The sequence below is a fragment of the Puccinia triticina genome, chromosome 11A (assembly GCF_026914185.1).
Source record: "Puccinia triticina chromosome 11A, complete sequence".
Classification (NCBI taxonomy): Eukaryota; Fungi; Basidiomycota; class Pucciniomycetes; order Pucciniales; family Pucciniaceae; genus Puccinia; species Puccinia triticina.
In genome coordinates this window covers 6851548-6879271 of record NC_070568.1, presented here as the reverse complement: position 1 = coordinate 6879271, position 27724 = coordinate 6851548, and the positions used below count along the sequence as shown (strand labels likewise).

The following is a 27724-nucleotide window of genomic DNA, read 5'->3' as shown; positions in this document are numbered from 1 at the left end:
ACGTAAGAAGTCTGAAATCGAAAAGAGGAACAGTTAGCTGTCGAATTGTCTAGAAAAAAGAAGGAAAAAATAGACTTGGAAATTGGCCTGAGCTCACTAAAACGAGGACAGAAGTAGAATCTTTACCCAATCGCAAGATCCAACCACTTGGTTCGAGAGACACAAACATCAGAATGATACTCAACATAATCATCAGGCACGTTGCTCGAACTGGGCGACGATCTTCCGTGACTTTTCGCCAGAATTTGGCAAAGGGAAGGGCTTTATCACGGGCCAGTGCCCAGAAAAAACGGCTAGTCCCAAGAAATTGAGCGATGTTGGCGAAGAAAGAGGCGATTAAAATTGTGGCAGTGACATATTGAGCCGCCGGTAGAGGACATCGCCAAAATATATGGCTAATGGTTGACAGCGTATTTGGTGGGGATGGTGGTGCTGGGCGAAGGGGTGTGATCGCCTGTCCAAAGACTGAATAAGCATTCGGTACCATTTGACTGATGATGAACTGACTTAACGTACTAGGGTTACAAAAACATTGCAGAATAGCTGCCAAAAGCCGCAGAATATCGCATTGTAGAACATTGCGCGCGGGACAGTGCTGGCTGGGTTTTTAGTTTCTTCGGCCATGTGTGCAGCGGGTTCAGAACCAACTATCACAGTGGCGAGAGCCCATCCTCGAAGCATAATATAGCCTTTGGTCAATGAAGGGTAATATTTTGGCGAGACTTTGAAAAGAGTAGAGATGTTGCCTTGATGGTTTGCAGTGGTGCGAAGAACGATGCAGGCCGAAAGATTGAGTAGCACAGTTAGTACTCCTAGAAATTTCCAAACAAGAGGCGAGCGACCCAGCGGGGTAATTGATATGAGGCCACAGAGAGCAATAAAAGCAACGCCGATCGTCTTGGCTTGAATATCGGTCGGGACCCATTCCAATCCAGAATGGGCAAGAGCTGTTGTAAGAACCGCAACTGGAAATCCAAAGAAATTTCAGCTTCTCTAGAGTGATTTGAAGGTATCCACCGAAAAACTTACCGAAGCAACTTGCGCCTTCAATTTGTACCATAAGATGAGAGGCAAACAGAAAAAAACCGATCACCCAGCTCAATGGTCTGGCCCAATCCCGCAACCAGGAAATCGTTCTGGCCAGTTTGAAGGTCCCTGTTAGAGGAATAGGAAAGAATTAAAAAGGAAAGGGTGATATTTCAAGGTGAACTGATGGGTTTGGGTCCTTACAAGTAAACATGGCACCTGCTACAGGGTAGGCTGATGCCATCTCAGCGAAAACAGTATTTAGCCCAACCATCAAGCATGACGTGGCCAGAGAACCGACGGTCATGAGTATCGGTCCCCAATACTGATAGGATAGTTGAAGCGCTTCGAAGGACCCAAGCATAACCGACACGTTGCAAAATGACATCGCGAACAGTGACCAGAAATCCCAGCTACGGTGCAATTCTTGTCGATAACCCACAATTGCCAGTTGCTCCTGTGTATCAGTCGATGTTGGAGCTTGGCAAAAATTCAAATGCTGGCTTAGGCAAGCGGGACGAGATGGACGACGAAAAGATAATGGAGGAACTAGATTCGGGCCAAAGGATAGACCAAGAAGCCGGGATGATTTACCGATCTTGCTCTTGTTACCATTTTGAACGTTTTCTGTTGAAACTGCTTGCGGTAGACGCACCGTACCTGTGATGTGATGGTGGAACTGAGTGGCATGCACACTGGAGAGATGAAAAATATGAGTGGTCCTTACTACTGCTTTGGGAGCCATCACCCGGCTGTTTTTCGTTTGTGAATAGACTAGGAACTAGAGTCGCAGAGGTAGCTTCGGAAATGTTGGTATCTGGATTGGAATGAGAGTCGTGCATGATTCTGAGATTCGGATTGATGTCTAGTTGCCGAGAGTGTAACGGGAGGCGGGCGTTGTCCATAGATTCGGGAGCACACTGTCGAGCACGTGCCCTTCCAGTCTTCCTACAGCCCAAACTGTAGCGAATAAAGGCGCACGCCTAAATTCCATATATTTAGCACGTACGCCTAATGGAACCGACAGAATGAGACAGCCGTCGGGCCCGACGGAAGAACCAAGGCACACGAGTGCTGACCGCGGGGCAGAGCCAGGACAAACCGTAAGGTATATCATACCTAGCCGCTCCCGTCCTCCCTTCCCCCAGGACTCAGCGCGTTCGAACCTCTGCCCATCTTTCACCTCCTCCGCTTGATACCAGCATCACAGCGAGGAACTAATTATTTTTCGACTCCTCCCACCCACCCTACTAACAAAAGAGAAGGGGGAGACACCAAGATGAACACCGCCACAGACGTCGAGTGGGTCGAGCCACTGCTTCTGTTCCGAGGTGTTTGCGCCCGCCCTCCGGCCGGCCCCCACTCCGGTGGGCTACCGGTCCGGCAGACTCGGCGGCTACGCCGCCGGGGACAAAGAGCCCTCTTAGCGGGAGCTAAGAAACCCCGACCCGTCTAGGGTTAGGCGCGTTCACCCCACCTACCCACACCCGGCCCTCTTGGGAAGCACGTCCGAATAGGACCGGCTTCCGGGAGGGCCTAGGCACTTCTTAAAGGCGCCGAGCGAGTACAGGAGCTACAAGCTCGCAGTAAGAGTTTGACGCGGGCTACGGCCGCGCACCTAATTGTGTTACATAAGGTTACATAACTACCTTGTATCTACACAGACTATTGTCATTCCAAAAACTCGTGAAAATAATTCACACAGTTGGGGAACTCCCCTGCCGATTGCCCCGCGCGCGGTAGAAAGGAATGGATGGGAGCAGCCGATGGAAAATCGAGGAGGAGGAAATTGCACGGAGAGAGCCAACCTCGCTACACTTCAAACATTGTTGGATTTCCCCCGCGGAATATCCGGTAGCGGTCACGTGATATCCGGTAAATACCCGGAATATCTGGTCGGATTCTCGGATTGGGCTCCCCACTCTCACGCCCATCGGGCCTTTCTTTTTTTTTTTTTTTTTTTTTTTTAAGTGAATTTTGGCCTATGGCATTGCACACTATGAAACTAAGTAACATCTTTGTGAAAGTGACAAGACACAAACAATTTTCAAACACAACTACGTGAGACTGCTAGCAAGATGAAAAAATTAGGGTTGAGAGATTGAAAACAAGATTTAAGAGACACAAGACATAAGAGCATTCCCACCGCGGGCCCTATCTTTGGGTTGCTAAATGTCACGGCTTGGGGCTGCGCAGCAAGATTTAGCGCCTGAAACTGCTGCGGCATACACCGCTAGCCTCCATATGAGCCTCTAAAAATTGATGAAAGGCACATCCCCGGTCCCCCTGGTTCACTCCCCCGCCAACAACTCTCTTACACACCATTTGCTATCCAACCACCACTCATGGATCGACTGGCAATTATCCGGAACTTTATCAACACTCAAAACAACATAATCTCAAATACAATCGATTCAACACAACATATAGCAGTTGTTCTTCAAGGTGGCGGGGCAGCTTCTCAAGAAATCCTCCGACAAGAAAGAAAAAGACGTCAAAAAAAACCACCAAAACAAGGCGGATCTAGAAAAGGAAGAGCCCCTAACATCCGGCAAGACTTCGAAGCTGGCTACCAGCTCTTGTATAAAGACTACTTCTCCGAATCACCAAGGTACCCCAATTATAAGTTCCGCCGACGTTTCAGAATGCACAGAAGTCTATTTTTGAAGATTGTCAACGACATCGAGCAGCACAACGTTTACTTTACTCACAGGGCCAATGCCTTAGGGAACTTTGGCTTGCAAGGAATTCAAAAGATCACAGCAGCCCTTTGAATCCTGGCCTACGGTGGATCATTTGACGCAACCAATGAATATGTCCGTATAGGAGAGTCTACGGCTACAAAGAGCCTCTATAAATTTTGTGAAGCTGTCATTGTGTTGTACGGCACCGAGTATCTCCGAGCTCCAAACAAGAACGATATTAAAAGATTGTTGGCTATTGGGAAGGAACACGGCTTCCCTGGCATGCTGGGCTCAATTGACTGCATGCACTGGTAATGGAAAAATTGTCCCACCAAGTTGCATGGTCAGTATCAAGGCAAAGATAAGGTTGGTTCATTCTCTTGCTTGCTCTTGCCTATTTTGCATGAGGTCTAATCATTCTACATGGAAGGTTCCAACCATTGTCTTGGAGGCTGTCGCTTCATACGACTTATGAATCTGGCATGCATTTTTTGGTATGCCCAGCGCCAACAACGACATAAACATCTTGGATTCATCTCCGGTATTCACCGATTTGATGAATGGTGTCACCCCTTGCTGCAAATATAAAGTCAACGGAACAACATATCACCAAGGTTATTACCTCGCAGACGGAATTTATCCGGACTACTCAACCCTTATCAAGACAATCTCACAGCCACAAGGGCTGGAAAGGAAGGTATGCTGCTTTTTCATTCATCATATTCTGGTATACACAACACTGACAACCAAATACATCTAGCATTTTGCAAAGATGCAGGGGGCTGCGCGAAAGGATGTGGAACGAGCCTTTGGGGTACTTCAGGCCCGCTTTGCAATAGTCGCTCGGCCAGCATTGACATGGAGTCTTGAAAAGCTTCATTTAGTAATGAAAACTTGTATTATCCTCCACAATATGATTGTGGAGGATGAGAGAAACCTTAATATCAATAACATCTATGATCCGAACACAGGCAGAGGACGAAACACCCCAACTGACCCCATCAAACCAATCTCAGAGTGTTGGGCCGATTTTTCAACATTCATTCAGAATCTTCAGCAAATAACACTACAAACATTTATTATTTTGCCCAAAAAAGAAATAAAAGTCAACATGAAAAAAATGAAACCAGAATTTCACTCAGGGGAACAAACTGAGCATGCTGAGCCAAAAAAATAAAATGTCCCAAACTGAGCAAAAATCATTGGACAATGTTTTGGGATGGTTTTTGTTCACGGGCCTGGCGGGCCTGGAGCGGGCTTGAGCGGGCCTTGAGCGGGCCTGAGACAGGCCTGCCCAAAAAGCACATTGGGTCAGTATTAAAGGTGTTTTGCCTTGCCCTGGGAGCTTCTGGGGCTTTTGATGGGCCCAAAATTTCAACATGGGCTTTTGGTGGTCTAGAAGTATCAACTCGGGCCACTGAATAGCCCATGGGCCTTTGAATTCCCAGAAAGCCCACCATGAGCCCCCACATAGCTAATGGGCTCTTGGTAGCCCATGAAGATCTCCATGGGCCAACCGATACCCTCATGGGCTTTTGGTGGCCCATGAAGATCTCCATGGGCCAACAGATATCCTCATGGGCTTTTGGTGGTCCAAAACGCTCCCCATGGGCTTTTTGTGGCCCAGAAAGGAGGCAAAAAGCCCATGGGATCCCATGATGGAAGTATCTGTTGGCCCATAGGGATCTTTATGGGCAACCAAGAGCCCAATAGCTATGTGGGGGATCATGGTGGGCTTTTTGGGAATTCAAAGGCCCATGGGCTATTCAGTGGCCCGGGTTGATACTTTTAGACCACCAAAAGCCCATGTTGAGATTTCGGACCCATCAAAAGACCCAGCAGCTCCCAGGGCAAGGCAAAACACCTTTAATACTGACCCAATGTGCTTTTGGGCAGGCCCGTCTCAGGCCCGCTCAAGGCCCGCTCAAGCCCGCTCCAGGCCCGCCAGGCCCGTGAACAAAAACCATCCCAAAACATTGTCCAATGAGTTTTGCTCAGTTTGTGACATTTTATTTTTTTGGCTCAGCATGCTCAGTTTGTTCCCCTGAGTGAAATTTTGGTTTTATTTTTTTCATGTTGACTTTTTTTTTTTTTTGGGCAAAATAATAAATGTTTGTAGTGTAAGGAATGCTGATTTGCACTACGCTATCCGCAACGATCTCATTGCCCATCTGTGGGCTTGTAAGGGAAAAGAAACTCACTCGGACGACTCCAACTCTTGATAAATTTGTTTTTTTCACTGTTTTTATGATGAGAATATATCATTTGGGGTGGGTTATTTTTACATTCTATGTTTTACAAGCTGCGGCAAATGTAAAAAACACCAACGTAAAAATGTACCACATCTCGTGCAAGACTAAATTTACATAGGGAGAGGGCCAACCCACCAAATGTAAACATTTGGGATGTAAGACACAGCTTGCAAATCAAGTCCTGCGGCCCTGCACGCACAGTTTCACACCCTGAGAGATAACATTGCCGCTTACAGTGCATGCAAATCTGCAAATCCCCGCGGTGAAAATTAAATTTACATACAAACGCTTACACCCCCAAGCACCAACAGGGTTCTGGGAGTACTGCATCCCTATTCTTGGATCATCCAAGCCTTGGCCACTTCCACTTGCAACTGTTAGGCCCGGACAACGCTCAACCTCACCCACGCACAAACAACCCAACCCTCCTTCCCCGACACCTTCAATGGCAATGCTCCCACTTTCGGTGAATGGTCTCAGACAGACGCACGGAACAAACTTCACGGTACGTTCCCTATAAAACCCCCTCCTCCACCGCGCATGAGTTCCCTCCGGTCCTGATCTAGACTCCATCACTAATAATTTCACCTTTGCCTCCTTCAACACCTCCCAATTCATTCCTTTACACCTCCAACACACCACACCCACAATCGCTCAAATCCATACCATGGCCCGCAAAACCCAAACCCCAACCAGCCATTGGCATCAACCAATCACCGCCAGAGCCAGAAGATCTAGTCCCACCGCCGCCAAAACCAGAAACCAAACCCACGAAATGGTTCTTGCCAGTTTCTATGGATCAGGGGTTCAGCACATTCATCGATCACGGCTGTTCTCTTGATAGGCAGGGTTACCCCCTTTACCCCAACAGAACAACCACCTTTGTAAATCCGGTTGACGCAAAGTTTGAAAACTTCCCAAAGGTCGGCTACTCCCAGACCGTCAACGTGGATCATCGCAACAACAAATTATGGAAGGTTATCCACGTCAAGTGCCTCGGAGTTCTCCTTTGCGACCAGGAAGAATGTCAATATGCTGGCCCTCCCCCTACTGGTCCCGGAAAGATTCACGAGTTTCTCAGCAGGTAAGTCATCAAGCCAAACCCTTTGAAAGAAGAAGGCAATTGATTTATGTTTGCGTTCAAAGCAACCCTGTTTGCCCAGAATCAGCCGGTTGATGTGAGGGTAAGGTATACTGGGAGGAATGCACGGGAACTAAATGCCGATTGGACATTCATCAGAGTGGCTGGGGCCTCCTGCGACATCAAGGATTCCATGATCACCCTTGGCCAGACTCAAAGAAGCCCGAACCCCTGGCCATGGCAGATTTAGCCGCCGAGATCAAGAAGAACCTTAATTTAACCGCGCTTCAACTCAAGGTACACTATTTTTTTTTTATTTTTTTTACAGAACGATTGAAAATCAAATGAAACTCATGCAAGCCTGACTTTCCCTGGATTCACAGATTGGAAAAACAGGGCCAGACAAACATTTGGAAAATATCACTGACATTCACGAGTCACTCGGCAATGCTGATCGCGTGCGTTACTACAGACGTCAAATACTTAGTGAGATCAAAGAGACCGCAGACAAGAAGGGCGGTGGCGGAGATAAATTTCTAAACGACTTATTTCAGTGGGACCAGTTGAGTCATCCCACTCCCTAATTTCATTCGCTTTGATTCCTTAATTACTTACATACTACACTACTACAGGAAGGGCTTGGAGATCATATCGTGTGCCTTCAGGCAAGGCTGAGAGCATTTCACATTTCAAACGCCATGGATGTCGGAGAGGCTATTGGACCGGTGCGAGGAAGGCAATTCACTCTACTCAGGTGGCTTGATATCCGACGTTACCTACCGGTTTTTCGAATCCGGATACCTACTAACCACATCGATGTACTGCAACGATACCGCTCGATGGATTCCAGTCCAACTAAGCTGGATTCGCGGACTTTTGGTCGAATACTACACGATCCATTTCACCGTACTGTTCCAGCAATTCCTTATCCACTCAATCCTTCCACATGAGCGCGAGAAGCTGGCCACAAGCATAGTCGACTTCTCAAAGGCTCAGCAGAAGGGGTTTGTTGCGGCGTACATGGCGGTTTTTGGTAAAACGGACGAGATTTCTGCGATGAAGAAGCTCAAAGGATGTCGTGAACACTTCCGACAATCCATTACACGCGTCAAGCGCAACCGCGCCATTATCAGGGCTGATGAAGAGGTTTGTGTTTTCTTCCATCCTTTGTGTCCTCACTTTCTTTCATAACCCGGCTGATATGATGCATTCCTTCCAAGTCCCGCTTTGAATCCATGTGCATTGGCCTTCTGGAGCCCACCGACCCCGCCGGCCAATCCCACGAGGCAAGAATTGACGAGCTGAGGCATCGGTTTCCAAAGACCACACGGTGGCTTGACTGGTGGACAATGGCTGACGTCGAGGCAATGCTGTTCCCCAGCTGTCGACCGATGTTAGAAGACTTCCCAGATGGGGACAATGGCCTTCCGAGCTCGACGAATGCACAGGAAAGCTTGCATCGTGTCTACTATATGTTCAGGTGATTTTTTTTCTCTTTCTACTTCGACTGTGGGTTTTTATGACTAATCATGTTTATTTTTGAAGCCCGGGAAAAAAATGCATGCTGAAGGGAATGGTCCAGCTTTATGCCTTTGTCAAGGCCCTGGAGCGAGACCATGGGATGGTTATGCGGGGAATGACCATCAGGTATGGTTCTCAGCCCAAGAAACAGGTCAGCATATCCGAATCCATCGGCTGGACAAAGCCCACCAAGCGACAAAGAGCAGCAACCAAAGAACGTGCCGCTGCCAAGAACGATGGCCGCCCACCGGACACCACCAAGTTACTACTAGACAAGAAACCAGCCAAACGGGCCAAGACAGGTCGACCGCCAAACTCTGTCAATATCGACCGAAATCGACACACCACGTATGCTTCCTACGCGGCCGCAAAACCAACTGAACAGAAAGCTCTGTTCAATCGTTGTTGGTTGGCAGCTGCGCTTGAATCTCTCTATGCAACCTTCAGTCCCCTATGGCTGAAAGAATCAGGCGGCAAAGAAACCGACTTATTCAACCGCGTCGTTGCACATTTCTCATCGCGGGCCACCCACGAGCTGACGGAAAGCAAGGGATTGCTGAACTTCTTGACGATGGGATCCAGGTCTCTATTTGATGATATTCAGACACTCCGTCCCGACTCTTTCGTACCTGGCAAGTTTGCATCCTGCGACCTATTCATTGAGAGCATCCTTGATCCCAAGAGGAATTCATGCAAGTCATTGCGCAGTCTTTTTTTGGTTGATGAGTCGCGGATATTCACCTGTCCTCGTCACAAAGCACAAGTCCTTCATCCCCGCGAGCAACGATCAACTACTACTCTCAGAATCAAAGGTTCAATGTTCGAGCAAAATGGAATCAGTCGGACTGATCCTGCGCAGCTCATTACTCTTTGGTCAACGGTTGGTCTTGCTGGGTTCTCCGGGCTCCACTGAATCTTGTCAGACAAATTCGAAGAAGAAAAACAATCGCAAAGGGAAGAAGATTGAAGAACCAACGCTGTCTGATACTGGGAAGCTGCAAGAACAATCGGTGATCTCTTCTTCTGAAGCTAATCCGCCCGCACACCTTCATTTCCACATCCGAAACGGCCACTATTCTTGACGAGGACGAACAGGATCAGTTCATGAGTGAAATGAACTGGCCTTTCAAACTCACAGTGTTTGGCGAAGAATACACCTTAATATCGCGTGGTTTCTTTGGGCATTCACACTATTGGGGGAAGGTATTACGTCACGCGAACGGGTTATTGGGAGTTTGGCGGCATGACAACCAGCTGAATGGAGGGCGCGCTTATATGGTGGACGCAGTTCCCGGGAGCATAAGTGGACCTCAGGAGCAAACCAGCTGGCTCATTTACTCTCGAAGTTGGACGCCTGAGGAGTCCGCCTTTGTCGACAAGAGTATCGCGCAAATTTCAAAGGACAACCCCCGATTGCCCACTCGAATACCGTTTACTCGAATGAAAACAATTTTGAAGATGTCTTACGATGGTGACCTGTCTGTAACCCCCTCAGAAGTTCCGGAGTCCGACAATGGCATACCAATACCATCTATATCAATCACACCGGCCAATGAAGCAGGCGCCATTCAAGGTAAGCCAATGAGGCGCTCCAATACCCTTTAGTTTCCCACCAATTGACCCACATCCTCCTGTAATTTCAGATGAGGTGGCTATGGCCAAACCCGCCAGCGATGCTCAGGTTCCGATACAATCCTTGAAGATTCGGATTCGACGTCCAGCAAACATGGCGGCTGAAGTAGCCTGCACTCCCTCCCCGAATCCGGAGGTGGAGATTTCCCCATCGGCAAAGGTAAAGCGTAGCCGTCCCAGTCAGACAAAAACAGAATTGGCGCCCGCCCCAGCTTCAACGCTAGATATCGCGCCAGCGAAGCGTTTCCGCCCAAACAAATTTGTGCTAGTATCTGATCATTCCCAGTCTCCATCGGATAGTCGTTCTCTACCAAAGAGTGGCTGCTCCGGAGGCTCCAAAGAATCTGAGCTCTCATCTTCTCATTCCCAATCTCCAGCGGTTCCGGCAACTCGTGGTCGTCCCAAGAAGGTCCCAGAGCCCGATACCTCACTCAATTTCAAGAAAAAACCTCTGGCCGATGGCAATGGGGAGCGTATCCAGGCCCGAGCTGAGGCCTATTGGCAGGAAAATAGATGGAAATCATCTCAAGTTGGCGAGAAAGGTGAAGGTGGAACTCCTCTTCGCACTTGAAGAGCAGGACCTGACTATTGTTTGCTTATTTTTCTGTTCTTTTTGGCGCAACTCTAGGCCATGCTGAGCCGGCCACTTTCTTGGCAGTTCCTCTCCCCGCAGTGAATACTGCCACCGCAAACAAGCGAGCGCGAGCGGCTAAGAAGGCGACTTCAAACCGGGCCCGGCAAAAGAAACCGCCCGCAACCGCCGACATGGGGCGTCCTTCATCATCAGCAAGTAAGATTGTGGCGTTTTGGAATGAGAATGAGTCAAGAGGTGTTATTTCCGCGTCAGAGGCGATCAAACCATCGACAGGGAGCAGGAGAGACCGGAAGGCCCGGGGTGCTTCAGGGGTTTAGCCGGTTTTTTTCCTTCTTTGTTTTGGGGCACAGTTAGTTTGGATTTATGGCGAGTTTGCTCGAGAGGTGGAAGGAACTGAGAAGCCAATTTCTAATATTGGTTGTTTTGTTTCGTATTTTTTTCACCAATTTCTGCCTTTCTGCTGACATTTCGTTAACTTTAAGCGAGTAGCCTGTAAAATTGCACCGCGAGGCATAATATGTTAATTTTACAATGTATAAATTTTACGTTGGGGGTGCCTTGTGAGGCCAAGGGCGTAATTTTAATTGATTTGCCTCAATTCTCAAATTTTACATTGTGGGACTTTACAATGTCCGGAAGTTGTAAAGCGGAGCTCGTAGTTTCTGTCTTGACGTGCCCAAGCGTACACTTTTACACATCATGCTTTACATAGCACATTCAACATGGTACCTCATTTGGCCGGATAAATGTAAAATTAGCTGATTTGCTCAAAATGTGTAATTTTACATATTTGGGGTTTTACATTGCACATGCAATGTAAAAGACAGGATGTAAAAATCTACATCCCCATATCATTTTATTGCTTTGCATATTTCATATATGTATATATAAAGAATTTTCTGGTTTTCAGCTTGGAAACAAACAATGCATTCATTTTTTGGAGAAATTGCGAGAGACAGTTTTGAGAAAGTAAAAATTTGACATGGTTATCCAAGGAAAAACAACCGGACAATATGAAGTGGAAAGAGATTGATCCGAGTATTTTTAAGTCAGGATAAAGTCTAAGACAACTATTGGTCCGGCTCTGGTGCAGGAGTAGGAGCGATAAAGACAACTATTGGTCCGGCTCTGGTGCAGGAGTAGGAGCTGAAGATGACGAGGTTGTTGGACCCTGAGCTGGAGCCGGTGTTGCGATTTCTTGCTCACGTTGGGCTAAGATCCACTTTCTTTCGAGAGAGTAGTACCGTTTAACATCCTCATCAGCGCCAGTGAGATCCTTATTCATGATTGCTTTGTCCGCAAGGCAATCGAGGGTCTTCTGTTGAGCAGACATGGCATTCAGCAACAATAGTTGTTGCTTCTTGACCACTTCAGCTATTTCAACATGTGCACCGGCCATCTTCTTGAGGTGCTTGTGGTTTGAAGCGTCCAGTTTCTCCTCTTGATATGCTAATTTAGCCTTCTTTTGACCAATCGGTTGAGTTGGTCCAGTGCGAGCTGTCTCATCACCGGAGGCTTCTGAGGACGACTGGGCAGTTTCTGCAGGGGTTGAGCTGGGTAATGAGCCGGGCAATGGGCTGGAGACAGAGGTATTCACTTTTGAGGAGGGGCCCGACACCTTTTCTGGCTTTTTAAGCTCGGCTTTCTTGTTCATTGCTGCGTTGTAATCAATCCACTTAGGCGCTTTTGAGAGCAGGTTGTAGCAGGAAATGTATTGGAAGGGTTTTTCATAAAGTTTGGTGTAGAGTGTGAGAGCCATGCTGATCCGATTAGTTGCAGTAATTCCGCTTGGATTTCGGTGGTTGATTTGGTTGACACACCCGTGGAATTTGTTTACCGCATGCTGGATGATGCCAAAATGACTTTTGATGCTCTTTAAGGGTCGCAGGGGTTCAAAGATCTTTGATTGATAGTGGTTTGTTACGGTGTGGTGGCCCCTCTCGTGGCCAGCTAGTCAGGAGTATCACCGCCGTCAGGATGATTCTCAAGACTCAATTTTCCTCTCATTCTTCAAGACTCAAGAACCACCCTCAAGGCCTCAAAACTCCTCAAGATGTTTAGCTCAGATTCCCTCTCCATTCCTGCTCAATTCTCAAACTTTTCCCCCCTCTTCTCTCTTTCCACTTCCCCTTCCAAACACTTTCTCCCATTCCCTTTCTTTCTCAGTTTCCCAGCTCATTCTTCAGTTTCTTGGTCCTAACACAGCACCTGCTGTGGGTTTACTCACTTGTTTGTTTCTGGTTTTCTCTTTGTCTGTTTGTTCCGCCTATCTCTTCTTTTTTTTTCCTTTCCTCTCTGTGGCTCTTTTTCTTTCTGTCTCCTCATGCTGTGTTTTCTTTTAGTTTCCTTTGTGCTGTTTCTTTTCTCCGCTTCTTTGTTTGTTTCCTTCTGCTGTTTTGTGTGTGCGCGCGTGTAGCGCGCGGAGGATATGATGAAATCTATGTGACATGTGGCTCTCCCAGAGTCCAAGTTCGCTGAACTTGGATGATGGGAGGGGCATGGCATTCTGATCCCCAGAATACGGACCATCAAGATTCTTAGATCATATCTTCAGAGTTTCAACTTTTGGGCTCCGCCCGCCAATCATCTTTCATCCAGAGTCCCAGATCCCCTTTCCTTCCCCTCTTTAAGATCACTCATCCCGCCAACAACAAAAACAACCGCCGCCGAGGATCCAAAACCCCGGCGAACCTCTCAAAACCACCACCAAAACCCCCAGCTATCCCCGATCTTTTTCCGCGCTCATCTCTACGGACCACCGCCACGAGGGCAGCCTAAACAGCACTTCTCCCCTCACACGACTGCCGCCGCTTAGCACGGACAGGAGTCCCTCAACGGTTTCCCAAAAAGACGTTCCAGATTGATCAGTACCCTTCCGACCGTCTTCGGTTGTTTCAAGCCATGAGGTACAGAGCTGGAGATCCTTCTGCTCAAGATAGTTGGGTGCTTTCTTTTTTTTTGGGGGGATTGTCTCCGTCAGACTTGGACTCGCTGCTGTATCCCCTGTTGGGTTCGTTTGCTTCAACAGACGCTGGTGAGTGGTCCTCCTCAATCGGCGGCATCTTGTTTGGAGGCTCCGGAGGCTCTTCATTTTTCTTTTGGGTCAGCCTAAATGCACCCCAAAAATTTACTTCATGTACACCAACATTTTGGTGTACCCACATGTGCACCACAATATTACTGGGGTGCACTTCTGGAGTACCCCAATTTATTGGTGTGCAGACCTGCTTACCCCAAAAACATTGGGGTGCAGGTGTTAAAACCCCCAGACTGCTCCAATTTTTGGGGTGAGATTTAATGTACACCAAATGAAATGGTGTACATAAGTAGCGCACCCCATTGAGGGGAGTTACTCCCCCACCCACCCGCCCGGCTTGTTAGACCTGCACACATCGGTCATCAAGGGGAGTAGCACCCCTCGATGACCAACACAGACCGGTCATTGAGGGTGCTACTCCCCTTGATGACCAGCACAATTGTTCATTGAGGGGAGTAGCACCTCCACTTGATGACCATCACAGACCAGTCATCGAGGGGGGTGCTACTCCCCTCAATGTCCGGCACAATCATTCATTGAGGGGAGTAGCACCTCCCCACAATGGCCGGCACAGATAGGTCATCAAGGCAAGGAATTGATGACCAATCTGTGCCAGCCATTGAGGGGAGGGAGAGTAGCACCCCCCTTGATGACTGGTCTGTGTTGGTCATTGAGGGGAGTAGCACATTGAGGGGAGGTGCTACTCCCCTCGGGAGGTGCTACTCCCTTCAATGACTGATTGTGCCGGTCATCAAGAGGAATAGCACCTCCCATTGATGACTGGCACAGACCGGTCATTGAGGGGAGTTGCACCTGCCCTCAATGACCAATCTGTACCGGCCTTCAAGGGGAGATGCTACTCCCCTCAATGACCAATCTGTGCCGGTCATCAATGGGAGGTGCTATGCCTCTTGAGGACCAATCTGTGCCGGTCATCAAGGAGAGTAGCACCCCCCTCAATGACTGGTCTGTGATGGTCATCGAGGGGAGGTGCTACTCCCCTTGGTGAACAATTGTGCCGGTCATCAAGGGGAGCAGCACCCTTGATGACCGGTCTGTGATGGTCATTGAGGGGTGCCACTCCCCTCAATGACTGATGTGTAGTCGGCAGGTGGGTGCGGCACCCCAGATACATCTGGGGTGGTGAGTGGCTCACCCCTTTCACAGGGTGACATATTGGAGTACTGGGGGTTTGCACCCCAGTATGATGGGGTGTTGTGGCGGTGTACACCATAGATTTCACCGGCTTTGGGGTACCCTGTGGCTCACCCCAAGTGGTTTGGGGTACATTTCAGCAGTACCCCTTTTTGGTGTACATGAAGTAAATGTTTGGGGTGCATTTAGGCTGACCCAATGGGGAAAGGTTCTGGCTATGGGAATAAAAGATTGTACAAATGGGGAAAGTGATGTGAACATAGTAACAACTTGTACTGATGAGCACTACTGAAAGGGGTAAGCACAGATCCAATGATGTAATGTGTACAGTAGGCATAGTACATAATGAGTAATGTATGTAAAGAGTTTAGTATGTGAAAAAATATCTGTGAAAAGAATGTGATGTAATGATTCAACTAAGTTAATAATGAAATGAGTATTGTAACTAATGAAGACCATAAGGTTTCTGTAAGTCTTATATTCTCTATAACTATTGAACCATTGAAAATAAAGGGGTACTATGTATGAGTGACTATAGGCAAAATGAGGTGTAGAATCTGAATATGAAATAATAATGAGGTATTTGTGAAGGAGTGTGGGGGTAATGGGCAATGTAATGATGAATATATGTAAAAGAAGATAATGAAATACTACTTATGGTTTGGAATGGAGCACCACAATGTGGACAATGGCTTGGTGATGGCGACAAAACAGAATCTTTTGGACGACTTGCGAGCGGGGATGGAGAAGGACATGAAGATCAAATGGACAAACGGGGTGAAGAGGCTAGTGGGTTTGAACACTGTGGATGAGTACAGCGAGGTGATAATGGATCAGAAGGAACTAGCAGAGCAGATCATCAAGGACTATCAAAGACCAGCTAACCCCCGGAGAAGCACCCTACCGGATGATGCACTAGAAATCAACGTGTTTGAGCCAGTTTCTCCAACAGACTACAGATCAATAGTGGGATTGCTGATGTATCTAGCAGGTGGGACGCGTCCAGACCTGTACTATGGAGTAAACCTGCTATCTCAATACAGCAACAATCCTTTGGAACAACATTGGGCAGCTCTAGACTATCTCATTGGCTATCTCAAGAGGTCGGCTGACACTAAATTAGTCTTTGATAGTTGAGGGGATTCTCTAGATCTATGGTTGGACGCAAATTGGGGTGGCAAACACAAGCATTCCACCTCTGTTTTGGTTATAAAGTACCTTGGGAACTCAGTTGCATGGGGTGCAAAATGCCAGATGGTCGTAAATCTTTTGACCTGTGCGGCTGAATATATAGCTGTATCAGACGGTGCCCAACAACTGGCTGGTATCAAAATCCTCCTTGAAGACATTGATCAAGTTGTCCCATCAAATATCTACTGCAACAACCAAGCAGCTATCCTCATTGCCGGCGACAACGCGTCTAAAAAGAAAACACGCTACCTCACTCGCGCTTTCTACTTCATCAACAACTTTGTGCAAGAAAACAAGATTCAAATCACATGGACAAGCACCAACAACCAGCAAGCAGACATCTTTACCAAGAAACTCGGACCCAACAAGATCAACGACGCAATCAAGAAGCTGGGCCTGAGGCGGTGAAGTTGCATTCTTGGGGGGGGGGGGGTGTTAGGGTGTGCGGTAGCCAAGAGTAGAAACTTAACCTAGTACATCGTTGTATGCGCGCGTAACTCTATCTCTCATTACCTTAGACCTAGTTACTGCGCCGCTACACTTGTAAATAGTCTACTCCCGACAGAGCCGGGTACCGACTCCTTTCCTCTCTCTTTACCAAGTTTGGAGTCAATACCCGTGCCGCACCTGTGCTGACGCAACGTGTCCCTTATTGTCAGGTGAGTAGCAATCAAACCGAGTTTGGAGTCAATACCCGTGCCGCGCCTGTGCTGACGCGACATGTCCCTTATTTTCAGGTTCACATCCTTATAAACAGGTCCTTTCCCGGTCTGGGCGCCGCTGGATCCTTGGTCCTGATGATGACGCCTTGATTGTCAACAAAGATCAAAAGGGGTTGGTGTCTCAAAGCCACAAAAACTTTCTTGGCCATCCCGAGAGCCGCCAAGATCCCCCCTGTCTCACTCTTGTGGTTTGAGAAAATTGCCTTACTCCCTAGTGAGTACGTGCTAAACCTATTGGCCTCAATGCAGACCGCCGCTCCCGCCCCTCCTTTCTCTGGGTGAAACGACCAACAATGGGAAGTTACTTATGTTACGTTATCCAGCGGGATTTTTGTAACGTAAGTTCTCAGCTTTACCAGATAATGCGCTATTGTTATCTGGTGAAAAGTTCCTGTGCTTGTTTGGATAACGTAATGGAGGGGACTTTCCGCCTTGATGCCGCAAAAAATAACGCCAATAACGCGCTAACCGTGTTATCTGGCATAAAAGCACAGTAAAATTGGCACAAAAACCACGTTATCCTCCTCAGATTGTGGGGGATAACGTAACGGGTCTAATAAAACAGAAAAAAAGACAAAAAATAACGTAACTAAAACAATGCTGCCGTTAGCGCAATGATAACGGCACCAATTCAGTTACTTTATCTGTTACTTTTTGTTACGGATAACGTAACTTCCCATTGTTGAAAAGACCCATCACTGAAAACCAACAATGTCCCCGGATCCAAAGCAAGAGACAAAACTAAAGACTTAACAGAGGATATTGCCTTGTCTTTTGACAACCCAAGATTCAAGTATTCCAGCCCCCTCAATGGGGTTCTCCCAAACTCGAAAGAGAGAGAGATGGTCTCTGGATCATTGGCCATCGCCTGATCCACCAAGTCCGCCGCCAAGCCATTTTGTGCCAAATCAGCAAATCTAGCCGTGGAATTGGCCCTGCTTGACAGGATATACGTTTGGACCATGTTGTTAGCTTTGACTGTGATAAATTTCCTATAAAAGAAGGAGAAGCTAGTACTTATAGCCTCCTGTTGGAAACCTGCAGCCGCGGATCTCAATTGGATGAAAGCATTTGACGTTGAGCAAAAAACCCTCAACGTGAATATGGCCGCGGATGATTGGCAAGGGTTTGGATTCAAGTTTGTTTGATTGGGTGGGGTAGACTCTCTTGCTTCACAGTCACTCATTGTAGTATACTTAGTCGAGATAAATAAAAAAAATCAAGCTGAGACCGTAAGAGTTCTGCCAGCAATTAAGCAATTAGCAAGCGGTTGATTTGGTTCTGGCAAAGCTGGACTTAGGTTTGAAGCTGGCCAGAAATGTGTGAGAGTGGTTGTGGTATCATTATTTTAACTGCGCATTTGAAATGGTAGCGTGCTGCGCTAGGTTTAAACTGCAGTGAATCAACCGCTACTGCAAATCCGTAATAGATTAACCGCTAATTTGAACGCAGTAGAATTTTTAGCGCCTCGAAACGCTACAACGCTAAATTGCAATTTTTTTAGCGTTAGCGAGGGCCAATCCGCTAAGCTACAAAGGGGGGCTGGGAAGTGTAGCGGGAAGAGCGCTACATTAGCGCTAGAATTAGCGTTTTTCAGCTACAGCTAACGCTAACAGCAAAAACTGTTAGCGGGAAACCGCTAAGCTACACTTGTAGCGGCGCTAATGTAATTTAGCGTAATATGTGCAGTCTTGTTATTACGGAGTGTGATTTGGCACACTCCTATTATGGAGTGTGCTTTGGCACACTCCTATCTATTACGGAGTGTGCTTTGGCACACTCCTATTATGGAGTGTGCTTTGGCACACTCCTATTATGGAGTGTGCTTTGGCACACTCCTATCTATTACGGAGTGTGCTTTGGGATACAGGGTATCCTGGATATCCCACTCAGGATATCTGGTAGTGGTTGAAGTGCTAGGTGTTGGGCTGACCGGAAAGTCAGGGGAGAAGAACTAATCTGTATACATATTTATCTACAAGGAACACTTGACAGCCCAAACTGTGGGTGCACTTGTTTGTGTTCTTCAAATCTTGCCATCTGTATAAATGAACCTGAATAGATACATGTGCCATATACAGATGAGGCGGACCATGAGGCTTTCTTTAAGGCTTCCCAGTGTATGAACTCCGATAGACCGAATGACAGATCTGAAGCACATGTATGAGCAGTCAGATGATAATGCCCACATCTGTATCATGTAGCAATCACTTATGGCAACAAATTTACCACTCATGGCTTCCAGTTTACTTCTCCCACCATAGCCAGTCCAATGGGGTTTATGTGGTTACATTTTCATGTAAATACATGCCTGTCACGGACGGCACTGAAAAGGCAAATCGTCACTGTTTGCATCAGATCTTGCTGAAGTTCTTAACCTATTGAACAAATGAGCTTCAGGTGTGACTTGTGGTTTGGTTCGGGGCATGATGCTCAGCCCGAATCCGGAACCCCCATCACTGAGCACTCTCTCAAAGACGGGTTAGGCCCGACCGCCCGGATCGGAGCTATGATAAGCACCAAAGCCACCCCCCTCCTTGATGGCCAGGCAACCTGTTGCCTTGGATGGGAAGTTGTAATCTTGTTTTTTTTTTCTTTCTGTCCGGGCTGCTTTTTAGGCAGATACATACAATTTACTTTTTTCTCTCCAGATAACAAATTAAATGAGGAAGCACATGCCATTCCTGCATGACCACAAGAAGTCAAAAAAGGGTAGTATTGTAAGTATCATTAGATCACTTAAGAACATATGCTGATGATGGAGTACATGATAATTGAACATAATTTATGCAGTCAAAATGGGATGAATGTTGTCATGATGATAAGTGCTAGCAGTAATCGGGGTTAAATTCCTATAGAGAAAGTAAAATCAAATCTAGTAAATGAATCAAATCAAAAAGCTAACATGGCAGGCTAAGGCAATTGCCATTCTTCAAAGCCTAATAAAAATCAAAAACAAAGGGACCAGGCGGGATGGAATCAATCAAGGCAATAAACTAATAGCAAGTCTCCAAAGCATCAATTTTAAACAAAACTTTTTGCTGATGACTCGCTCATTCCATGTTATGAGTCCTAGTTGGTGAAGTCGTAGTGGCCTCAAAGCCAAACAAAGATTGCAAACGGGTGAGATCGACATCTTGAGATTGACTCCTTGAAATCCGATTGGCTCCCCCTCCATCGGGCCCAAACGCGCTAAGAGATGGGCTTACAGGCAGGGTGGCGGTAGACGGTCCTAAACCGTGAGGCATATATATCATTTGGGTTAGTTCCTTCTGTTGTGCCGGTATGTTCTCATCATGTATGTCTTCAATACTAACGGCTTGCAGAAGCGGAAGGCATAAGTCCTTCTGATCCCCCGCTGTTGGGCAAGTCAGGATCGTCTGCCTTCAAATTACTCAAGGCTCTCCGAAGATAAGCTTGAAAATAAGTTCCAGTAGCACTAATCCACTTGTCCACTTTGCTGTGTGCCTCCGGGTGCATTTTGAGTAGGTGGTATAGCTCAGAAATTCCCTGTAAGACGAAATCAATAAAAATAAAGTTCAGATGGAGGTAGATAACCCTTCAAAGGGTGGAAGACGGTACCTTTTTTGAATCAATGGGGCTGCCAATCTTTGCAAAGATTTCAGTGAGATGATTATTTAGTTCCACCTCGCTTGAAGACTCATTTCCAGGAACAGCTTTCGGCAACGAAGTACTGGCAAAAGACGCAGCTGATGATTTAGAGTCTCGCCTAGCCCCTCCAGTCTCAGGTGGTCTAGGATTTGGAAACGCGGGCGGTGGGCTACGTGCCCCTGCTGAAGATGATGTTACCATTGCTCGACTGCTGCCCGTTGGTCGATTGGACGAAGGATTTCCACCAGCCGCCCACGAGTTGTTGAGCAGTCGAAACAGGTATTGATATACAAAAGTGTCTTGTGGATTTTTCAAAACTGACACCGCATCGTATACAGCATCTCCATAAATGGTGACTACTTGCTGTAAAATCGTTTTGACGGTCCGAAGAGGCATGTCTGCTAGTGGGACGTTGTCGTTGGCTCGTCGCCGCCATTCGGCCGGTGGAATGGAAACCAGAAATTCGTCTATATCTCGCAATAAAATTGAGACATCTAATGTTCCGTCCTCCAATGATTCCTTTGCTGTTTTAGAAACTTTCCACAAACACTGGAAAAAGCAACATAACACCACGTTCTGCTAATCAGAAATCATGAACACGGCAGATAAACCTAAGAACGTACTTTCATGACCAATTCCGCATACTTTGCTCGGTGTCCCAGTTCAACTTCATCTTCGATTTCGCGCATATCAATTGTAGTCATTCTCAGAACAGCAAATAGTGCTCTGATATCAAAACCACGGTGAAGATATGTGTGAGGATTCCTAAACATTTGTTATCATTAGAAACTTCAAGCTCACCCAAAACATGCACTTCGATCTGCATTGTGGAATATTCTAATCAGGACCATGTTCAACACCTTTGATAAGCTGGTGATATGTTCACTAGATGGATTATCGGCAGTTTCTTGTAGCCTTTGAGTGAGCTGGGCCAATATGCCGACTAATGAGTCTTTAGAAACAGCGGTCGCCAACTGACTGCGATCGAAGAGAGTTGATAAAGTTTGCATCAAATGTTTACAGAGTCGCAGCTTCATTGGAGGGGTGGAAACGTCGAGATTTTCGAATGCAATTTTCATCTGAGTGGAAATCACATCGACGATCGCATCTGCCGTGGAAATAAGTGTATCTGGTTGCTCAGCAATGTCAGCCTGGATTGATTTGAGTGCATCTGTACTTCGAATGTCATCACTCGACAAGATCTCTCCTATGACGCCGGGATAATTAATTGCATTCGAAACCACCGAGTCAGTTGAAGCTGCTGGCACCATTCCTGGAGACTGACCCGCAGAAGGGCGGAGAGACAGACGCGGATCAATTTTAGAGCTGGATATATTGTTACTCGAGACTGAGCTATTCCGAGAAAGGTCCATTGAGGACAATTGACGAGCAGCGACGGCCGGAGGATGCATTTTGGTTGGTGGTGGTATTGCAGATGAGGTTGATTTCATCAAACTCGTTGGCTTTCGATGGGCATCTTTTAAATTACTAGCGATTTCCGATTCGCTAGGCGGATTAAAAGCGGCCGATGGACGGCGTAGTACACTTGGTTTCGGCCGACGGGCGGCCGCAGGTCCTCTTGGAGTGGGTGAAGCGCAAGGTTCGGTGGGAAAACGATCTGCCTTCGGGGATGCAGGAGCTTCTGTCCGCTTGAGACGCTCGGTCAGCATGTCCTGCTCTTTTCCGGACAAATGTTTCACGTATTTCAAAATCACGTCGCCGGCAGAGGCGTAGGCACTCGCTAACGCGGCAAGTGCCCCGTTGCGCACGGCTGAATCGCGATCAGATATCAGAGCGGCGATCATTGGTAAAGCCTTGGCCGGCTGACACACATTAAGGCCATGCCTTTGAAATAGAGCACTGAGCTCTTCGGCACACTCGGCACGTATTCGAGCATTCTTTGCCTTGAGACCATGATCGATAAGACTTTGAAAGACTTTGCTGAATGGATAAATACCACATAAATTCTTGAATATTGTGCGAATTCGAGTTCGAAGGACTTCTTTGCTATCCCCGCACTGTAGGAAGAGTCAAGTGGTATGTCAGAGGCAGTTTCAAGTGGTATGTCAGAAACAGTTCAGAAAAGACGAATCTATTTTTCGAAGGTATGAAGATAACTCACTCGCCCAATCAAGCTTGGCAAGAGAATAGAGGCCTCGTAATCAGTCAAGCGATAGCCGTCCAGTTGCAAAGCCGCGATATATTGATCAATGATGTCCAAACACTTCATGGTGATTGTGGTATTTGTGTCATGCAATCGAATGGTCAGATACTTGAATACAAGGTCTGAGTTTGCTAATAGTCTGTCCCTGATGTCTGATTCTTCCAAGTCGACTTGTTCTCCAGCAGTTGATGGGTCAGATGTCCAGGTTTCGATGACGTTGAGCCCAGCGAGAAAATCTTTTTCGCAATGGTGATCTTTGCTAAACAGTTGCCCGAGAAGCTCGGCGCTGATTTGAGGGGCCATCTGTAGATACAGTTGCTCGATTTGATCTTTGCGCACTGCACCGTCAATGACCCACTTCAAAGGTCCAGTTTCCTTGCTTGCACGAGCTGTCTTGGACTTGGGATCTCCCGAGCGGAAAGGAACTTCTGCAGCAGCAGCAGCAGCAGCCGTGGGGGCGGGAGATGAGGGCTGGCAAGCAACAGGTGCGAGCTTGGAACTAAGCGGAACCCCAGGCTTCCGCGCTCCCAGCCTGGACTTCGACAGCGGTGGCCTGTCATCACGAGACGGCGTGCTGGCCCTGTTCATACTAGCGGCAGATGGCGGCCTTGCTTGTTGTTTGCTAGCCGCGGGTGCTGTTTTAGAGGCTGTCTTGCTGGGTGGTGCCTTAGAAGCAAGGACCTTCACAGGCGCTGCCGGCCTACAACTTTCAATCATCGGAACCACGTTATTTCGAGAGGCGGGTTTCAGATTATTGGTTTCCTCGAGAATCGAATCAATACCGACTGATGACACGATTGTTGGTAACAGGGCGGTGGCACCTTTGCGAACCTCGGCGTTTCGATCCTCTAGGCAAGAGATGATCGGCGAAGCAAAAGTAGACAAATCCAGACCTTTCACCGCCTCAGGATCCGCAACGCGTTCGACAAACCAATTGAGGGCTGATGATCTAAGCTCGGGTTTCGCTATTTCTAAGGAGGTTCCAACACTAGATGCTAAACAGTCCAACCCGCACGAATCTGCGACCACGGTCAATGCGTTTAAGGCGTTATTCCGGGCTGTGGCGTTTTTATCAGCTAAGATATTTAATATCGATGGGGCTAGGGGCTTGACATGTCGTTCGAAGGGCTTGCCCATTCCGGTGGCGATTCGGGAAACTACATCCAGAGCCAGAGTCTGGACTGCTTTGTTGGCATCTGCCAAGCGCAGTTTCAATGAGGCCGAGAGATCTGATCCTGTTGTTCACCAGAGAGAATTAGCCAATAGCTCTAAACATTCTATAACATAGAAATTAATGACAAACCAAGGTTGGGCTTCAAGCGTTTGTTTTGCTCGAGAATATCTTGAATAGTTGTCAAAGCCTCTTTTCGGATCTTCCAAGCTGGATCATCACAGGCCTTTATAGTACTGCTCGATACTAATCGATCAAGGTCCACTCGGGGAAACAATTCATCGAGTGGATCGCCAGAGGTGCCTGTTTTACCTTTGCCTTTAGCCCCGTTGCCTTCACCGTGAGTTGCTTGAGCAACATCCGCACTTTGTCGGGTCGGAGTAGGCGGCCGTTCTTCCGCAATTTTAGCAAACTCGCTTTCAATCGTGCCCAGTAACTGAGGATTCAGATCTTGGAGGAAATTGGTAATATCTAAAGTAACAATAGTGCGTTTAGTGAGTTAAGAGCTCGTGAACAAGATCAAATTATGTCCACAAACCAGCCCCTATGCAAAGTTTCGTAGTCACCAAAGCTTTGGTAGCATTCGTCCGAACAGCTGCATTAACACTTTTCAGACCAGTCTTTAGGCACTCAATCAGGTTTCTGACCGGTACGCCGTTTATTCCAAATTCGATGAGTGCAGAATCTATAAACGAAAAGCTCTCTGCTTGTATCTTCACGGCTTTCTGCTTAGAAATTGATTCGAACGCTGGAAAACATAGCAAAGCGTTAGATAGATTAACCTCTTTACTTTTTTGAGAAGGTAAGCAAATATTTGCCCAACCTTGTGATAACACGAAACCCAAAGAAGATTTCTCAGCAAAGGTTATTAACGCGTTGCCTGCGGCCTCCTTGATCTTGGCATCTCCATATTTTTCAAAACATGATGGTATTGTCAAAGCCATGCATGCCTTGGTGAATGTCGGACACTGTTCGGCAAGAAGATGGATGACGGAGAACACGCGCTGCCAGACCTGAGGATACAGATGCATGAATATCGAGAGGGCTTATCAAGCCAATCAACGTGACCAAGGGGACTTACCTGGAAATTGCTCTCCTTTGGCCCAGGCTTTTTATTCAGATACCGAACAATTACTTCAGCTTCGATTTCATCGGCCTGTTCAGGAATCCAACTCAGTAGTTCCTCCAAAGCAGCCAGACGAGTCTTCCACAAGCTGTTTCCAACCCCTTCGATGAAACTGGCCGGTAAACAGTCGGGTGCTCTCGCTTCTGCATCATCTTGTGACATTTTATAGCGAACTTCTTCGGTGGCCTTGGCGCTAGTGCTCCCTGCAACAGGAGCTGGGGCGCTGCCGGCACTCTTTTTTGAGGGAGGGGCTGCTGAAGGCACGGGCTTCTTCACGGGGCGCACTGTTGGCTTGGAAGAAATGGAAGAGCCCAGGCCGTTGTCGGTAGGAGAGGGTGCTGGCGAAGTGACGCGAGGGGGTGGTTTGGCAACAGGTTTCTTTGGGGGGGCTTTCGAGGCAGGTTTCGGGGCCGGGACTTTGGGTTTGGCTTTCGGTGGTTGGTACTTCACTTCGGCTTTTTCATAATACTCTTCTACTTTCACCTTGCGCAGATCATCTTGTCCTTGAATGATCGGAGTGAATGTCGCCTTGCCAACTAGCTTCATGAGGGTCCCCAGTCCTTCAGCAGCGATTTCCCTCACTGGCACTACGGCATCTTCCAATCCACTGAGCATCACGTCAGATAGCGACTTTAACTCAGCCTTGGGGATAGCATGCATCGTGTTCCGTAGGCATCTGACAAGGAACTTCATAGTTTGTTCTTTGACTTGAGGATTTTTATGCTTGGAAAAGTTCACGATGTCTTCCGTGAGATCACTGAGTGTTACCTGTAACAGTCAACACGTGTAGCTTTAGCGGTATGGCGAGGAAAGATAAAATGTAACGATTTAGGGTAAGTTGTGACTAACCGTGGCTGCCATAGCATCTAGACAGTTGCTCAACGCTTCAACAACGTTTACCTTTTTCTCTTTGAATTTTTCAAGAATGGGTACGACCATTAAGCTTCGGTACTTCGCAAAATCTGCCCTGAGTCCTTTCGCTAAACACTCCAGGCAATTTGCAGCTCCTATGACACATAGAATATTGGCATCGGCCATCCTCCCGCCGAGAGCCTTAATTAATTCGTCGTAGTGATCGTTTTTAATCTTGATAGCTGGTTTTAAAGCTGCGAGGAGTGGATCAAGGGCTTCTTCTTTGCGTTCTTTCCATTTACTTGACGCCAAATGCTCGTAAAATCCCGACGGCAGTTGATCTAGGATGGCGACCGGGTCAGCTAGCTCATAGGGGTCCATGTCCTCGGGTGCCTCGTCCGCTGCTTCCAGATCTTCTGCCGGAGCGTCACCCTCGGGGTCATTCTGGGAGGCGCTTTCCTTGAGGGCTGCTTGTGCTTCTCTTTGAAGTCGATCACGCATCTGGCCAGCGGTCTCGCGTGTTGGGACACCGGTCCCTTTCCCTTTTCCTTCAGCGTCTAACGAAGCAAACAAATCTTGCAGCTCTTTGACTTGGACGGGTTTGAGTCCATTGAGTGATGGTTCGAGCGCGGCACCAAGAAACTGATAGATAGTTTGAACCAGTAATCTACCCTGGTAGATTTTTTACAAACAGTAAACATCAGCGTCTACGGAAGCTTAAGAGGGGAAGGGCGCGCGAGGTGGCAATAGATGACGAACTTCTTCCCGGACACCTTTGTCGGCATGTGCAAACATTTGAGGTAATGCTTTGAGTATCAATTTGATGTTGATGACTCTGACTCCAAATGCCCTGATAAAATGATCATTCTAGTGAGCTGGACACGCGTGAAATGATGTTGACATATCCGATGGACATTGATGTCGAAAATATCAACTTACGAAACCAGTGCATTCAAGGCTGAAGCGGCCCCTGCGACCACTTTGGGTTGCTTCGACTTTAAACCTTCCAAGACCGCGGTCTACAATAAGGAACGCAATGATCAAGTCAGGGGATTAGTCCCAAGCTTGAGTGTACATGGTGATGATGACATACCACGATTCCTTCGGCTTTATCACCATCGGCTTCGGACATAGCCCATCCTAGCAGACACTCAATCGCGGCCTCTCGTGTTCCTTTCCGAGTGTTCGTAGCCAAACTTTTCTCGACTAATGGCGCGATGCAATCCGGCCGACATCGGGAGCCCGCTCGACCAGCCAGTCGGATGTAAATCGAAACCAGCAGGACACCTTTTTCTTGAGCGACGGCGTTAGAGTCTGTTACAGCTTTATGAGGCCACTGATGATCACTACTTGGAATGAATGAGATACTCAGAAACAATCAGCGCGGCATAGTCGCACGACATCGATGGGGCGAAACAGACGAACCGATTCCATTCAGTGAACACCTCATCATCCTCGTCCTCTGCCAGTTGGAATTGTTTGATAAGAGTTTCATATCCGGCGAGACGTGCTTTCCAAAGCTACATAATTATTTTTGGGGAAGAATTCGGATGCGCAAAAATAATCTTGGTTAGAGATTAGAGTTTTTCTGGGACAAGAGCGATGAATGAAACGGCGGACCTTATGGTTGAGCTGCTCTTGGACAGACAAATTTTGCCAATCCGAATCCTGTGGGGGCTCGGCCATTCGAAGAAGAGCAACAAGCGGATCGGATTCTTGCTATGTTTGCGCTAAGGAGCTGAGTAGGATTATGAATGGGGACAGTTTTGCTGAGCGGCTGGGATGGTGAGCTGGAGTCGCAAGAAGCGAGGAGATCGCTGTCGGATTTGGTTGTGAAAGCCAAGTGTTCAAGTTGAGATCGATCGGTTTATTTTTCGTCTTCGGATGTCTATGCTGTTAAGCT

At 47.5% G+C, this 27724-nt stretch overlaps 4 protein-coding genes across 4 annotated transcripts; 2 read left to right on the top strand and 2 right to left on the bottom strand.

The window, feature by feature from the left end:
- Positions 1 to 2305: 2305 nt before the first annotated feature.
- Positions 2306 to 2577, top strand: PtA15_11A699 (uncharacterized protein; the record flags this gene model as incomplete). The annotated part of the gene is made up of 2 exons (XM_053161634.1): positions 2306 to 2393; positions 2483 to 2577. 2 exons carry the CDS (start codon positions 2306 to 2308, stop codon positions 2575 to 2577), a joined length of 183 nt encoding a protein of 60 aa, XP_053025562.1.
- Positions 2578 to 10077: 7500 nt separating this feature from the next.
- PtA15_11A698 (uncharacterized protein) lies at positions 10078 to 11108 on the top strand (the record flags this gene model as incomplete). Its single annotated transcript, XM_053161633.1, has 3 exons — positions 10078 to 10137; positions 10213 to 10738; positions 10825 to 11108. 3 exons carry the CDS (start codon positions 10078 to 10080, stop codon positions 11106 to 11108), a joined length of 870 nt encoding a protein of 289 aa, XP_053025561.1.
- A 797-nt stretch (positions 11109 to 11905) lies between these two features.
- PtA15_11A697 (uncharacterized protein) lies at positions 11906 to 12190 on the bottom strand (the record flags this gene model as incomplete). Its single annotated transcript, XM_053161632.1, is given in 2 exon segments — positions 11906 to 12017; positions 12036 to 12190. The coding sequence occupies 2 exon segments, from the start codon at positions 12188 to 12190 to the stop codon at positions 11906 to 11908; spliced, it is 267 nt and encodes an 88-aa protein (XP_053025560.1).
- Positions 12191 to 19949: 7759 nt separating this feature from the next.
- PtA15_11A696 (uncharacterized protein) lies at positions 19950 to 27507 on the bottom strand (the record flags this gene model as incomplete). The annotated part of the gene is made up of 16 exons (XM_053161631.1): positions 19950 to 20128; positions 20214 to 20406; positions 20479 to 21057; positions 21132 to 21234; positions 21310 to 22526; positions 22631 to 23907; positions 23976 to 24314; positions 24382 to 24591; positions 24667 to 24856; positions 24925 to 25737; positions 25819 to 26493; positions 26581 to 26671; positions 26761 to 26840; positions 26915 to 27167; positions 27247 to 27341; positions 27442 to 27507. The coding sequence occupies 16 exons, from the start codon at positions 27505 to 27507 to the stop codon at positions 19950 to 19952; spliced, it is 6360 nt and encodes a 2119-aa protein (XP_053025559.1).
- Positions 27508 to 27724: the final 217 nt, after the last annotated feature.